The 15,027-nt window shown below is 32.5% G+C and overlaps 1 protein-coding gene across 1 annotated transcript in view; it reads right to left on the reverse strand.

Moving 5' to 3' along the window:
- Nucleotides 1-295: 295 nt before the first annotated feature.
- Nucleotides 296-15,027, reverse strand: part of LOC129224006 (eukaryotic translation initiation factor 3 subunit G-like) — a 44,762-nt gene continuing 30,030 nt past the window's right edge. Inside the window, exons 9-10 of the mRNA XM_054858400.1 lie at nucleotides 3,425-3,531; nucleotides 296-373 (exon numbers count right to left, since the gene is read on the reverse strand). Of these exons, the coding sequence (XP_054714375.1) occupies nucleotides 355-373; nucleotides 3,425-3,531 (126 nt within the window). The 3' untranslated portion in view covers nucleotides 296-354. The remainder of the gene's footprint in view (nucleotides 374-3,424; nucleotides 3,532-15,027) is intronic.

Raw genomic sequence — 15,027 nt, forward strand, 5'->3', positions numbered from 1 at the left:
AATGCTGGGAAAGGCTTCACTGTGACAAGGCTGAACTCAATCCGGTAACTTAACTGTTTTACTGGTAAGACTGTGTCATTTCAGGGGAATGAAGAAACGAAAAAATAGTCAGCAATGAACGCTACCTACTGGAGTTTAGGGTTAATCAACTGGAGTTAGGGTTACAATTTCAACTATCAAAATATCACCAAACAGGCAACGGCTTCGTTCAAATGTAGAAGCAATTTTCACCCATCATACCATGACGGGCGATTTTCCAGTCAAAAGATAAAGTTTAAGAAATACAACAGTCAAAAGAGAATGTTCTAATATTTATTGAATATTATTAAATTTACAAACACAATCTGTACATTATCAGTTTGTTCCAGATGGTCTGTAAGAAAAAAAAAGACAGATTTAATTAAGAATACTCAGTTAATAATTTAATACAACTAATGTCCAAGACTAAAAATAATCATTGCTAAGACTTTTTCTCCAGCAATTCTGCAAATAATCACAAAATGTTAAGAAAATTCTACATAACGGATAAAAAGTAAAATTAAGAATTTCAACACTATAAGTTTAGAATGAGCCTGGCAATCTAAATGCATGGTTTGGGAATTAAATAAAAGAAAATGTCATGCATCACTTAATTATTTTTATTTTTGCCAGACTTTAAAACTTTGTGGTTTATTTTTCAGATTAAACTATCTCTAGTTTAATGCATTAAATTTTCAGTGTGAAAATTATTTAAAACTAGCTGCGCTGCCCGGTTTTGCACGGTCTACCTCGAAAATTTAAGTTTCGTCAAGTGAGGCGTATTCAAAAGCTAGGCTTAAGTAATAGAAAAAAAAAAAACTTTAAAATTTCCCATCAAAATAATGATATTTAAATTTCGATAACAGCAAATTTTAAAGTCCCGAATAAATTATACGCAACCCTCCACAATTACAACTAAAATCCTTGATTATCGCCTACTAGCAGTACAAAAAAAAAAAAAAGAGAGAGCCAGAACATAATTATAAGGGGAAATTTTAAAGAATTTTACTTGTTCAGAGTCGAGAAAAAAAATGGCAACAGATCAAAAATGATTTTATTCACATTAATTTAAATGCTGCTGGTTAGCAAGTTAAAATTAGGGATTTGATGTGTGGATGTTCCATTAGGTTTAGAAATGCATTTAATTTTTTTTCCAGTTATTTTATTGCTTTGGTTTTATTTAAATTCCAAGGAAGAAAATCAACATTAAGGGTATTTTTTGCAGGTTTTCGAATGGGACTTTAATCAAGAAGATTGGATAATTATTTCGGGTAAAAAGAGCCTATTAATGCCATTTTTGGATATTAAAATTAAATTCCGATAGTTCATCCTTTTTGGCCTTTGAAAACTCCCCTAAGCTCCTTTGCAGATACCCAAATACCTCCCTGACAAATTTGGTTGAGATCCAACATAAACTGTGGATTTGTATAGAGAACATATAAACACACATACATCTCTACATAGTATAAAATGAAGTCCCCAAAAAGCGTCTGTGTGTTTGAACTCGCAAAACTCGAGAACTACTTGGTCGATTGTGCTGAAATTTTCACAGTTTGTTCCTTTAAGTCCTGAAAAGGTTTGCAGAACAGTTTGAATAAAATTCGATGAATAGTTCTTTTTTTATTCCAATTTACTTCTAATTTTTTACATAAATTGTCAAATATGGGGGTAAAAAATTACTTGCACATATTAATATTACATATCGTTAGAAAGGGTAGAATTTCCATGTTCTAACACAGTTTGTTTCAGTGCTCTAACTTTATTACGAGGGAAGTTATTAGCGTTTTTAGCTCGAATTATTTTAGGCTAAGCTGAAATTTAGGCACTACTTTCTTTATTAAATAAATTAATAAAAAGTGAAAGAATTGTCCCACAGCTTTCTTTTTGATGCCATTGGACAAATCGACCTTTTTTACTCCAGATCTACTTCGACCTATGGTTGAAAAAATAAGCTTTTATCTCAAAAGGAAAAATAGTTACAAGCCTTTTTAAATCAAGTTTAAGAAATCGCGATTCCATTCACATTGTGAACCATTTTCTTTCGCATTTTAATTCCTTAATCTTATTTTATTTTGTGTTTCCATGGTTATGCATTTTAGATCATCTTTCTGGATTTAATTTCTTAAAAGTATTTTAATATCTGTCGTCATTGTTTGGAAGGGAAATAATGATGGTTTTTTTAGTTTATTTTTTACGCCTGATTGTTGAATATACGTCACTTGACACAATTTTTATTTTCAAGGTAGACCGGGCAAAGCCTGGCAAATCAGCTAGTACATATATATTCTTTATTTATATAGATTCACAGAAGTTTCTACTGCACTAGCTAGTTAAAACAAGTATTACACATTTTTATAGCACTAAGTAGAAAAAACACAATCAATGAAAACCTTTAAACTAAAATAAATCTGTAACAAAAAAATTATAATTTTTAAGTCTACTTTTAGTGACATAGATGTTCCAAACTGTTTCATTAAATTTAAAGACAAATACTCTGGCAAGAAAATCCATTCTTTAATTTTTGTTTTCAATGTGCAAGTATGTGCAAATACTACTTGTCATCCAATACCTATGGTTCAATTAGTCTTTAATTATAGTCATAATTAAGGTCTGTATTATATGGAAATATATATGTGCACATAAAATTGTTTCTTTTTTCTTCTTTTGATATTAGAGTATAAATATCCATAAAAATGTTCTATCTCCATTCTAAACACTCTTATCTTTTTGAACCATTTTTACTTTTCAAAATCATCATAACCCTAAGATAAAAATGGAAAGGAAATTTTTGAGTAGGTGTGCTAAACAGATGAGCATGCAACGGAAGAAATGTAAAAGGAATTTAAAATAAAGGTCAACTCAAAATCAGTGTGTCTAAAAAGTAGACTTTTGTATGAAACAAAAACATGAATTTTTGAGACTAATGCAATCAAATTTCAAAATTGGAAAAAAAAAGTTTAATGCTTAAAAACGGCTTAAATACTTATTTTTTATGCAACAAGTATGAAAAGCATTTGTATTTTATTTATTTTTAAGGCGTTTTTAAGAACCTATGAAGATTAAAAAAAGAAGCAATTTTAATATCCTTCAAGGACCCATCGAAAAATCACGTACTTATTACTTGATAGAATAAATAAAAGTCTAAAATTAAGTGCAAATTATTCAATAGTTAGTGAATATTTCAGGCATATTTAGTGCACGTCATAATCTACCTATTAGCATCTTGTAGTAAACACAGTTTTAGAATTTTTAGTGAAAAGTTTTAATGCACATAAGAGGAAAATCATAGGAATAGAGACAGCACTAAATAGAAGGAAAATTTCACAGAAAACCAAAAATATTCAAGGGACTGGTTGGGTATAATTAGTCCCTTGAATATCCAGGAGAAACAAATATAATCACTTACTTAGCCCACTCTACACTTAAAATCAAATTATCATATCCAAAGCCATCAACACTTTGAATAGCTCTTGCAGCATCTTCACGGCGGTGGTAACTGATAAAAGCAAAGCCCTAGAAAAAGAAAAATACAACCATACTGAGAGATTATTATGTGTTTTTATGATATTTTCAGGGATAAAAAAAACAGACCAAAGTCAAAAAAGAAAAAAAATTGTGCGGCCTAAAATTTGAAAAACTTTTTAAAAAAATATTACGAGAAATTATACATATACATTGATACTATGCTGTCTTTTAAATATTAATAGAAAAAAATTGTTTTATTCTTCAGCCCACAAATTAGGTGAAATGCTATAAAACTTCAATATAATTAAACACTCAATACAAGCTGAATGATTAGACACCATAATTACAAAATGACAATATCAGGGTTGCCAACCTTGGAGAAACTATTTGAGGAGCACCTGTGGTGATTTTGAGAAGCATTTTGAAGTTTTGTAGAGCTGAGAATATTATATACAAATCAATAAAATAATAATAATAATAAAAACCTAAAACCAATTTAAAACTGTTTCTGAGATTTGATGGTCATTTTAAACATTAGCATAAAAATAATTACTTTAAAATTAATAAAACAGCTTCAAACACTATGTTATGCTTGGAGAGTAAAAGCATCTTTAATTTCCTATATTTACATGCATATCATAATAAAACAGCACAATATAGTTAAAACAAATTAGAATTCATTAAATCTTCAAGAGTTATATCTCTGGTAAGCATTAAAACTAAATCTGACAAATGATGTTGGCTTGAATAGGCGTGGCCGTCTTCAGGGGAAAAATATATATTTAAGAAGGGTTGTGTGTGTGTGTGTGTGAAAATAATAGTCTACAAAAAGGTATTAATGTCTAAGCAGTAGAATGGCATAGCAGATAAAAATGAGAGAGTGTTAAAGAAGCGGATGCAGTCGGATTTCAAAAGCTATATCTAATGATAGATAGCACCCTCACTTTCCTGCACCCCCCCCCCCAACAGCAAGTTACTTCCATCTTTCTACCCAAGAAAGAACAATTGCCTAAGCAAAAATCCTGATGGGAAGGTTGGGGAAGAAGGGAGGTGAGAGGGTATTTGTGCGATTGCTTGAAAGTGACTGTGAAATGGGTGTGGCAAAACAATAAGCAAAAAATAAAATACAAGAAGGGTTGAAAATAGTAGTCTACAAAAAGTTATAAAAGTCTAAGTGATATGATGGCATAGTAGACAGAAATAAGTGAATGTTATGGAAGTGGATGCAATTGGATTTCGAAAATGCGTAAACCCTGACGATTGCTACGTCATTCTCAAACCTTTCCTCCTCCCCACTCAGAGCTCTTCTTTCTACCTTAGAAAGAGCACGTGGGTCAGCAAAAATTACGGCAGGAAGATCGCAATCGATCGCTAAACCCTCGGCCGGAAAATGAAAAAAATACAAAAGCGAAAAATTGCGAGTTTGCCAAACATTTTCATCCCTGGTACTCACGAAGTAAACAATATTGTGCAGTTATTGTTTAACACCGATATTTTTAACAAACTTCAAAAAGGAGGTGCTGATCCGCAGAAGATTTTCATCCCTGTATTTTGAAGTTTGCTTCGTTCCTGGGCAGAAACCAAAAAATCTTTGAAATAGTTTGGAGCAGTAAAACATTTGTTTCACAGCTGGACAATTTGGAAAAGCAAAGTATCAGTTTAGGAAAGCAATAGTAACAAAAATTTTAGGGTAGCAAAAATGCTACTTCATAAGAAAAATAAAGTAGATTTGGAGCAGACATATCGCAAGTTAAATCAATAACTTTATCAGAGTTTAAATAATCAATGCAATGAAGATAAAAGGTACACACAAATTCATTTACCTTGTTATGAAAAAATAAAAATTAGCAAGGCAAGCAGTTTCTTTTGTTATTTAGTTATGTAAGGAAAAATTTTGTTCTACTGCAAATAATTGCTGTTAGTATATCATGTAAATATAAATTACATGTAAAATTTATTAATGAGTAACTAAAATCAAAGTCTTAATTGCACAAAAAATCAAGGATTTTCTAAACAATTTTAACCCATTGCAAGAAAGTCAAGTTAGACCTTTAAGGAGTCTTAGTGCAATGCATTACAGAATAGCTTCTTCTAGAAGCTGATTGACGCAAGCATACGGCATGCTTTTCAAATCAAACTTTAAATATCAGATGGCATCAGGTGTACCCAGATGGGAGGTTATTGTGACCTCCCAAAAAAATTCCTTATTCAGCATAATTTGTCTGGCAATTTGGAAAATTTGGAGACAGCATAGCAATACTGCAACAAATTGCTTTTTAAATATTTTATTTTCGTTTTTAAAGATGCTTAAAGTCTTTTCTGATTAGATGTAGAATATTTGTCGATGGGTAAAATTCATATATTTTATCGTTTTTATCAGGGAAGGAACTGGCATTAAGATCTGTATGAAAAATTCTGATCATTGCTCTGTCTTCAGGGCTGAGCTTTCAGCTATTGAGGAGGCTTTGAACTATTGCATCACAGAGAATGTCAGTAGAAATATTTGGATTTTGAGCGATAGCCGAAGCTCTATTCAGCATCTGCCTGAGTGGTGGAGACATGATGACAAAACAACTCTGAATATAATCCAACACCTTAAATACAGTAGGCGCAGTTTAATGTGATCACTTTGGGACAAATACAATTTGATAACAATAGCCGAAAAGAATCCAGGACGCACAAAATGGAAGATTTCTTCAATTAAAGACCATTCATTTTGACAACTACAAATTGAAATTACAATGACTCAATTAAACCAGTTTAAAATTATTCATTTGCAGAATGGAATATTTCTTTTTTTCATCGATTAAACCATTCATCCGATGTTACTAAGTCTTTTTTGCCCATTTTAAAAGCAAGAAAAAAACTTTTTAAAGTTAAGTTTTTTCTACGTTAATGAATCGTTTACTTGTGTGCGCATCCTTTTCTCTGACGTTCGTAAACCACAGTTTCAAATTTCCAGCAGTTTCACTTGTTGTTTAAATTTTCATTTAGCTTCACTTTGTTTTCAATCTCGTCACAATTTTTTTTTTGTTTTGTGTAACTTACTAAGTAATGACTGGAAAAAAAAGTTGTACTGCTTTGATTCATCATGGTTAATTTGTCGAAGCGTTTTAAATTTTTTTCCGTAAAAGTTAAATAAATTGTTAAATTATTGTATTTTTTCTCCATGGCTAAAATATTTGACAGTTTAGAGTGAAGTTTTTAGTGTAACTGGACAGGGAGAAATTTTTTTCTGCTTTACTGATAAGAAGGAACTTTATTTTTCCGAAAGATACTTGTCAGTGTTTGCCTTTGCATTTCTATTGATTGAGGAACAAAATAAGGGAAAAAATTTAACGTTTATGAAAAAGTGATAACAATAAACAAACACTGATCACAATATCCGTTTTTTTAAACATGTTAATATGCAAGTGTTCTGGGACTTTGTGATTCTTCCACTGAAAATTGATTTTCATTGGATACTGTCACATGTGGATGTATAGGGAACTGAAGTTGCTGACGGACTGGCATGTGAGGGGAGCCGTGAGGTTTCTCCTCATAAAGGGTGCCTTTCTTCTTGAGAAATTGCAACCCGAGTCAAGCAAAACATCTGCTCCGCTTAGAGACGGGCCCTTACATATGAGGGGTACAAAGCAATGCACCCCGGTGCTGCTTTACTTAGGGCAAACAGCAGCAAAGATCAAACAATACTGGCTCGGCTACGAAGTAGACACACTCAAGCACAGCAACATGTGGCTGGTCTCGAAGTTTTCCCTCAATGTCCCAAATGCCATATTGGTCAAGCCGCTTCTGCCCATATCTTTTCTTGCATTGGTTGTGAAGAGGTTCTGCTCTACTCTAACCCAAAAAGTGTATTAGAGGGTTTGAAAGCGCACGGGTTCATGGACTTGGTCCAAGGGTGCCCATATAGGGAGGCAAGGGGGGGGGGGGGGGCTCGAGACCCTCCCTTTGAAATTAGAATTTCCTTGCTTTTAGTACTTTTTTCTTTCCAAAAATGTAAAAACATTTCTTCTCCAGCCATTAATAAATAAATTATTAAAAACGTCAAATTTTAATGACTCAAATCTGTCCTGAAATCAGTTTCCATGGGGAAAATATCCAGCTAAACCACGAGGAAAATATTTGAGCCCCCCCCCCCCCCCTTGCAACTTTGCATATGGGCGCCCATGACTTGGTCTGATGTTTCTGTCTACCAAGTGGGATAAGCAATAACAACATATATTTTATCACTTAGTCAGATTTTTGTTCAGCACATAGTAAGCTTAAGTCCTTACAAACATTTAACCCTTTAAGCAGTCTACCCGTACAGTGTACGTGCTACCTGAAATTGGTCTCATCTGGTGTGCCCGTACGCGTACAGGCATCGACATTTTTTTCTTTCCTTTTCTGCTTTGCCCGCATTTTTCATTATTGAAAGAGACTATTTAGTAGTATTATTTTTCAACAGATGGCGTGGCTTGTCCATGTAAATGAAATGCTTTTCATCCGGGTTTTTCTATGTAGCGGAAATTTTTCTTTGAAATTTTTGTTCGACTGTATGCTGTGCTTGTGAATCTTATGAAAATTATGGATGGAATAGACGACGAAAATACTTTCTTGTTAGATGATGAACTACATGCTGATACAGATATTTCTTCTAATTATTTGGATTATTCCTCAGATGACTCATGCAGTGAGCTCAGCTCTGATGAAGATTTGAGTTTCTGCAAGAATTTTTACCGAGGCTGATGTGAAAAATCCACCTGTTCCGTTTCCTCGATTTAAATTTTCTGGTATTCCCTCTGTGCACGTACAATTTGACGACACCTCTGATGTTCTACAATTTTATGAAACATTCACTGATTTTTCACTCAAGAGTAAAATTGTGGAAGAGACAAATAAATATGCTAAACAGTGCAATAAAAAAATATGCTTTTTTTGGAAGCATTACTGCTAAAATAATTGACCGCTTAAAGGGTTAAGTTCATAGTGCCCACATAGACAGCATTACTAATCAATACATTTTTCTTAAAAAATATTAGAACCCCAAACTAGTACTTTGCTCCCCAAAATCAAGGTTATAGTCCGTCAAGTCTTTGTGCATTATTATTTTTCTTCTCGTTAATAAAAATTTAAGTTAACTTAAGTGGGTGTGCAAAGAAATACATGCTAAATATTTCATTTTTGAGTGGATGCCTGTTAAATTATTCTTTCCCTTGGCATGGGATCCTATAAAAGATTGCTTAACAAGTGGTTTATTCATCTTGGTGTGATTTGTGTAGCTTAATGTGAAAAAGCAAAATATGATAAATGTAATTAATACATAACACTACAGATAAGTATCTAACACAAATGGTACAAAAAAATAATGATTTCAAAATCTTAAACAAACCCACTGATGTTAAGTGATGAGTAATTGTCATTTGCCAAAAATTTGCTTTGATAAAAAACAAATGGTAAAAAGGTTATAATAAGATGTGTAGTAAGCTGAGAGGCACAACCAATTAGCCAGAGTAAGATAGAATAAACAAGAGTCGCACATCTTGTTACAGCTTTCAGTGACAGCAGTTCCACTCTTATTGGAGATTATTAGTCTGGAATTGCCATATTAGTCTATGGGCCGAGCGCAAATATCGTTCAAGTTCGTTTACCAATCTTAGGGACTACGTGAACTTGCTTGAAATCTCTTATAAATGGTGAACTCAATAGAAAAATACAATGTTCACAAGCTGGAACAGTCTCATTAAGTTTTAATTAGTAATTGAAATAGGAACTATGTTCCGTGGACTGTTAGTACTTGCACAAAAAAATCTGTCTCTAGATGGCGCTATTAAACACAATATTTATAATCTAAAAATTTAATAAACAGTTTTTCAACCGAAATTTTACTGTTTTACTCAATTTTTTGTTGCTAAATATATTAATACGTTTTAAATTACTTACTTTTGTTTAGTAATTTTGTAATTAAAAGGAAATCAAAATTTGTATTAATCCGCAGCTCTGAATGATCATCTCAAGATTTCGTTTATTACACTAGAGCCAGCGCACATAGACATTGTTAACAGGGTTCATACCCTTTAGGCAGAAAAAAATTCAAGCACTTTTCAAGTACTTTTCAAGGTAAAAAATTTTGTTTTCAAGGCAATATCATAAATTTGTACTAAAAATATTGTATGCAGATTTCATTTACTACAAACACATAGAAATAAGGCAATAATACAAAAAAGTATAGGAAAACAAAATTGTTTTTTCTATAACGAGAGACGCTTTGATGAAAGATCTACTGCGTTGAAAGTCTTTCTGAAAATGCTTGAAAAGTTCGGTCATAAAGAGAAGCAGATACCATGAGGTTTAATTTTGAGGTTTTTCAAAGGTTGCAGCAGTCAGAGGTTTGTATATTTTCTAGAATCAGCAAATTAATACTTAAAAAAAAACCCTTTCATAAGTGCTTTTAACTTTTATGGGAAGAAACTAAAATACCCAAGTTCAATGGCATTGCCAGAGAGGAGTTTTTGAAGTCACTCCCCCCCCCCCCCCCCACCGGTTCCAACATTTATTTCCAATATCTATACAGTGGTTAATTATAATATAAGGGCGGTTAGGACAAAAGCACTACCCAGAAAGTTATTTCAGTTTGCACTATTAAGTTCTAAAAATATTAGGTTTGCAAATCATTTATAAGTATGCAAATCAATTATTCGTATGTATTTATTAGCTGTTCAGCCAATAAGGCATTTCAACTGTCCTCGAGTAATTTTAAAAATTACGAAGTAAGAAAAGTTTATGAAAGTCCACAGTCCAGTCTCTACACCTCAAAATATACAAAAGCAGCTTAAGCAGTGATAAATACTCTGAATGCAAACTTGAGCCTATTCAGCTTTCATTGATTAACTTGCAATAGACAATAAATGTGCAAGTTCAGATTTATAGAGCCATATTTCGAAATTGAAAAGATTCAAAAGAAGTTGACATGTATTATGACAAAAGTAGTTTTATTTTGGGAAAAAATGGGTTATTGTTGAAATTAGAATTTAAATTTAGAAAGGCAATAATATTCAGGTGTAATTGTGATTTGTGAGTTCATAAAAAAATTACCTGAAAGTTTCAAAGAGCAAAATGGGGCGGGGGGGGGGGGGGGGGAATAATTTTTAAAACTAAGACCCCTATTACTTGAATATACATATGTACAACAGTAACTTTTGCTATGCATACAATTCATAAAATAGTTTATTAAATCAAAATATTCTGCATAGAAATACCATGCCCAGTGCCTGTTGATAACCAGCAACAGGCACTGAGCCTAGCTAGGCTGGTACTGGTCAATTTATTAGATCCAATTGAAGATGAAAGACCCTCCTTAAGCTATCTACCCCTTTGTTGATTAAAGCCTCTTTCAGTAAGCTCCAAGTACCCACAACCTCAATAAAGTAGTAATTTTGAACATTTGAGGAAAAGGGGAAAATTGGAGATATAAGGAGGTAAAAGCATAAAAACAAACACTACTGGATTTCAAGTGAATAATCATAACACAACCACCCCTGTTATACACCTTATTTATTTTAGCAGACATAACAAAATGATGTACTTATAAATAAAATTATATAAATCAACTTTATATTTAAAATACAAACTTTAAGTTAATTTGTTAGGTGCTCAACTGCTGAAATTTAAATTTTTTTAAAAAAAAATCTGTTATGACCAAAAATTAAGTAAAGATAATCATTCAAAATTGCAAAAATAAATAAGCAAATAATTAAACAAGACCAAGGTAATAAATTCTTTAACTCTTTAGTTATTAAAATAAAAAAATAAAATAAGCTAATCTGATGCAGCAGTGTCAAAATAACTACTAATTGCCAAAAATATAAAAATATTTACAAAATGCAAAAGGATTGAAATCTCAAACAAGGGAAGCAAATTTTCGCGAATTCAGTTTAATGTTGTCATGTTTCCCATAAAATAAACTTATATTTTACTGAAATTAAACATAAAATATGCTAATCTACGGTAGCAAATATGAAAATAACATCCGATTAGTGAATATATTTAAATATTTGCAAGATGCAAAAAGATTGAAATTTCAAACACGAGAAGCAATTTGTTGCAAAGTCTGAGTTTGTTCGACGTGGCATGTTTCCCATGAAATAAATTTATTTGTTTTTCATTAAAATTAAACAAAAAATATACTAATCTAAGGTAGCATATGTGAAACTAACATTTGATAAGCCAAAATATTTAAATATTTGCAGGATGCAAAAAGATTGAAATTTCAAACACAAGAGCAATTTTCCGCGAAACCCGAGTAAGTTCAATGTTGTCATGGTTTCGAAATTAATTTCTTTGTTAATTAATGAAATTAAACAAAAAATAAACTAATCTAAAGTACCATATGTCAAAATATCTTTCGGTTGTAAAAAAAACATCAAAATATTTACAAGATACAAAAGGATTGAAATCCCAAACACGGAAGCAATTTTTTCGCGATGTTGCTTACTGAACACATGTTCAGAAAATTGCATTGGTGAAATACTTTTTTAAAACTTCTAAGCACAATTCGTTGATTTTTTAGAGAATTTAAGCACTAAGAAACTTTTTCAAGGTTTTCAAGCACTTGAAAATGAACTTTCTTTTTTCAAGCACTTTTCAAGGTTTTTCAAGGGCGTACGAACCCTGGTTAAGTACAAAAAATTAGAAGGCACTTTACTTCCAAAAAAAGGTATTAAATGAATCACCGAATAGCAATAATTTACCTACAAAATCTTAAGAACATAAACAACTCTAACAGATGCCAATACATGTTTAAAATTTTTTATAAAATTAAACATTAGCAGACGATAAATTAAAAATTAAAAAGTATATTTCACTTTCATATCACGATGTTTTACCTTTTCCTTTTTTAATAATATTGTTTTTTGATTACAGACGACATCTTGAGTTCATTTTTAGCCTACTTTCTCGTCAACGTAAAATAAAATTAAAAAATAATTTGAGCTCTGAAATTTTGAGTTCATTTTTTGTGTTTCGCAATCACGAGTTGCGACAGGACATTACTCATTGGAGTTATTGTTTCTAGAAACGGCTCCTGTACCCCCAAGCCAGACCCTCTCTCCTAGGCGGTTACGTGTGCATAGTTGTGTGTGTGCGTAGACCTGTGTGTACGCTTGTAGGTGTGTGTATACATGTATAAACGTGTGCGTGTGTGAGTGTGAGTGTGTGACTAGGACATGGACGCCACCGTCCAGGAGAAGCGGATTCCGGGGGACACGCTCAGGACCGGAGGACGGTGGGCGGGTAGTGCTGCAGAGGCCCCTGGTCCAAGCTAAAAAAGGCCCGGGCATCAAAGACGGTCAAGTGAGAACAATAAGCAATCGTGATTGCTGAATAAGGACATGAAAGGTGGTTTAATGGGCTAAAATTAATGTATCGTAAAAATATTGCTTAGTACTAAATAAAAAAAAAATAGATATAATAATTAAATAAATATCAAATTCAAAATTAGGGGTTAGAGATGGGGAAAATGCATGTCTGTTGGTGCTCCTCCCCCACCCCCTCAAAAAAAAAAAAAAAAAAAAAAAAAAAAAAAAAAAAAAAAAAAAAAAAAAAAAAAAAAAAAAAATTGAACAAATCGTTAGATTCAAACAATTTTTTTTTTTGAAAGATCTTCCCGATGACACCTAATTCCGGTATTTCATTTTTTGATTTGAATAGTCATTCGTTCAACTTTGAACAGTTCAAAGCACTTCATATTAGCTCCTGCGGGAAAAATTTAAGGCAAATATAAAATGCGAACTTAAAGGCGGATTTGTTTAAGAAAAACTTTTTTGGAAAACGCTCTTAATGAAGAACATTTTTACAAAAGTTTTTTTTTTTTTTTTAAATTAGCCATTTTAGGGCCATTTTTTGACAGTTGAATTTTTTTTAACATTAATGACAACGCGAAAAATTATTTTATGTCACCAAAAATTGAAAAAATGGAGTAGGTTCTGAATACATTCTCAGTTTTTGGTGACCAAGAAATAGAAAAGAAAGTTATTAATCAATATAGAAATACCATATCTCGTAGACTTATAACATAGACAAAAGTCAGATAAATATGACTGAATCAAAATGAAATGAATTTAAAGCGCAAATGTTTTTACCGAGGCTGCGGAGCTGGAGTGAGAAAGAAAATTCCTGACTTTGACTCCTATCCTACCCCTCGTTTGTGCACTAACTATCAAGCAAATATTCATTGCTGATGCTTGAATAACTTAATCCATTGGTGAATAACTATTTTTTACCTACGGGCCACAACTAACATTAATAGGAATCTCGTGGGCCAGAACAAATATCGAATTTATTTATATGATTGAAGTTTTTCTAGATAGCATGGAAAAACAAGGGAAACAACAGACAATTACAAACCAAAATTGCTGTCATTATTACTACATGCTTATTTTATTGCATCTGTGTTTCAGAAATCAATTTATGACTGCTAGACTTCAAAATTCATAACACCAATAGAAGATGATTAGTTTTTTTGGAAGTTTTTAAAATATATTTTTCGTTTTTTAACTCTGAATACAACGACGGGGCACATGGGTCAGCTTCAAGGGCCATATTTGGTCCGCAGGCTGTAGGTTGAGCACCACTGATTTAATCGATGCTCTCAGTTCATCAGAACATTGCATGAACTATAAATCCGGGCAGTATTGAAATACAATGGAGCACTAATCTCATTGCATCAGATAATGTTCAAAAACTAGTCGCCTGTGCATGCCCGAAAACTCGGTGTTCTTCGAAGAGATGTAGTACATGCAAGACGTAAAATTGTTCATGCACATAATTTTTCTCTAGTGACTGTAGCTGTATAAACTCGCAGGAGGTAAATAAACGCAAAAACAGGATAGATGAATTCAGTGGTTCTGACGATGATACTTCAGAATGAAGAGTTTGCTACTTGAAAAAAAACTATTTTTTGATGTACATGCATAATGGTTTTAACGTACATGCATAATATTTTAAATGTACATGTATAATGTTTTTTTTATTTATTTAAAATTTGTCCGCCCTTTGCTTGTCAGTTTCGCTCCTTTTCATGTATCTCCAACAATCTGTAAAAAAATTATGAGACACTATTTTTTTGTGAACATTGGGTTTTTTTCATCTGTAGACACTAATGATTCAGAAAAATATAACTTTTTGTACTCCCCGAAGTTGGCAAACGAAACCATGTTTTTAAGCATCTTTTATGCCTTCGTCCCGCAGCCTATATCAGAGTTGGAGGTAGTAAACATCTCATTTAGGCAGAAATTTCCTGCACTAAATTTGGTTTTATACACTAACAAGGACCCACACACTGCAAGCCAGTACAAGGCAAGGCAACAAGTAAATAGCTTGCTGCAGCATTTCAAGACTGCAGATTCGCTCATTAAAGATCAAGGCTTCAGTTTTGCTTAAACTAGAGACTAGAGAAGCACCAATATGATTACTGAATAACATGGGCGGATTTATGGGGGGCAGAGGGGGGCAATGCCCCCCAGTTTCGGGAGGACTTTATGTAGTTACAACACATGTTCCAAA

This window comes from Uloborus diversus, chromosome 6 (assembly GCF_026930045.1).
Source record: "Uloborus diversus isolate 005 chromosome 6, Udiv.v.3.1, whole genome shotgun sequence".
Lineage (NCBI taxonomy): Eukaryota > Metazoa > Arthropoda > Arachnida > Araneae > Uloboridae > Uloborus > Uloborus diversus.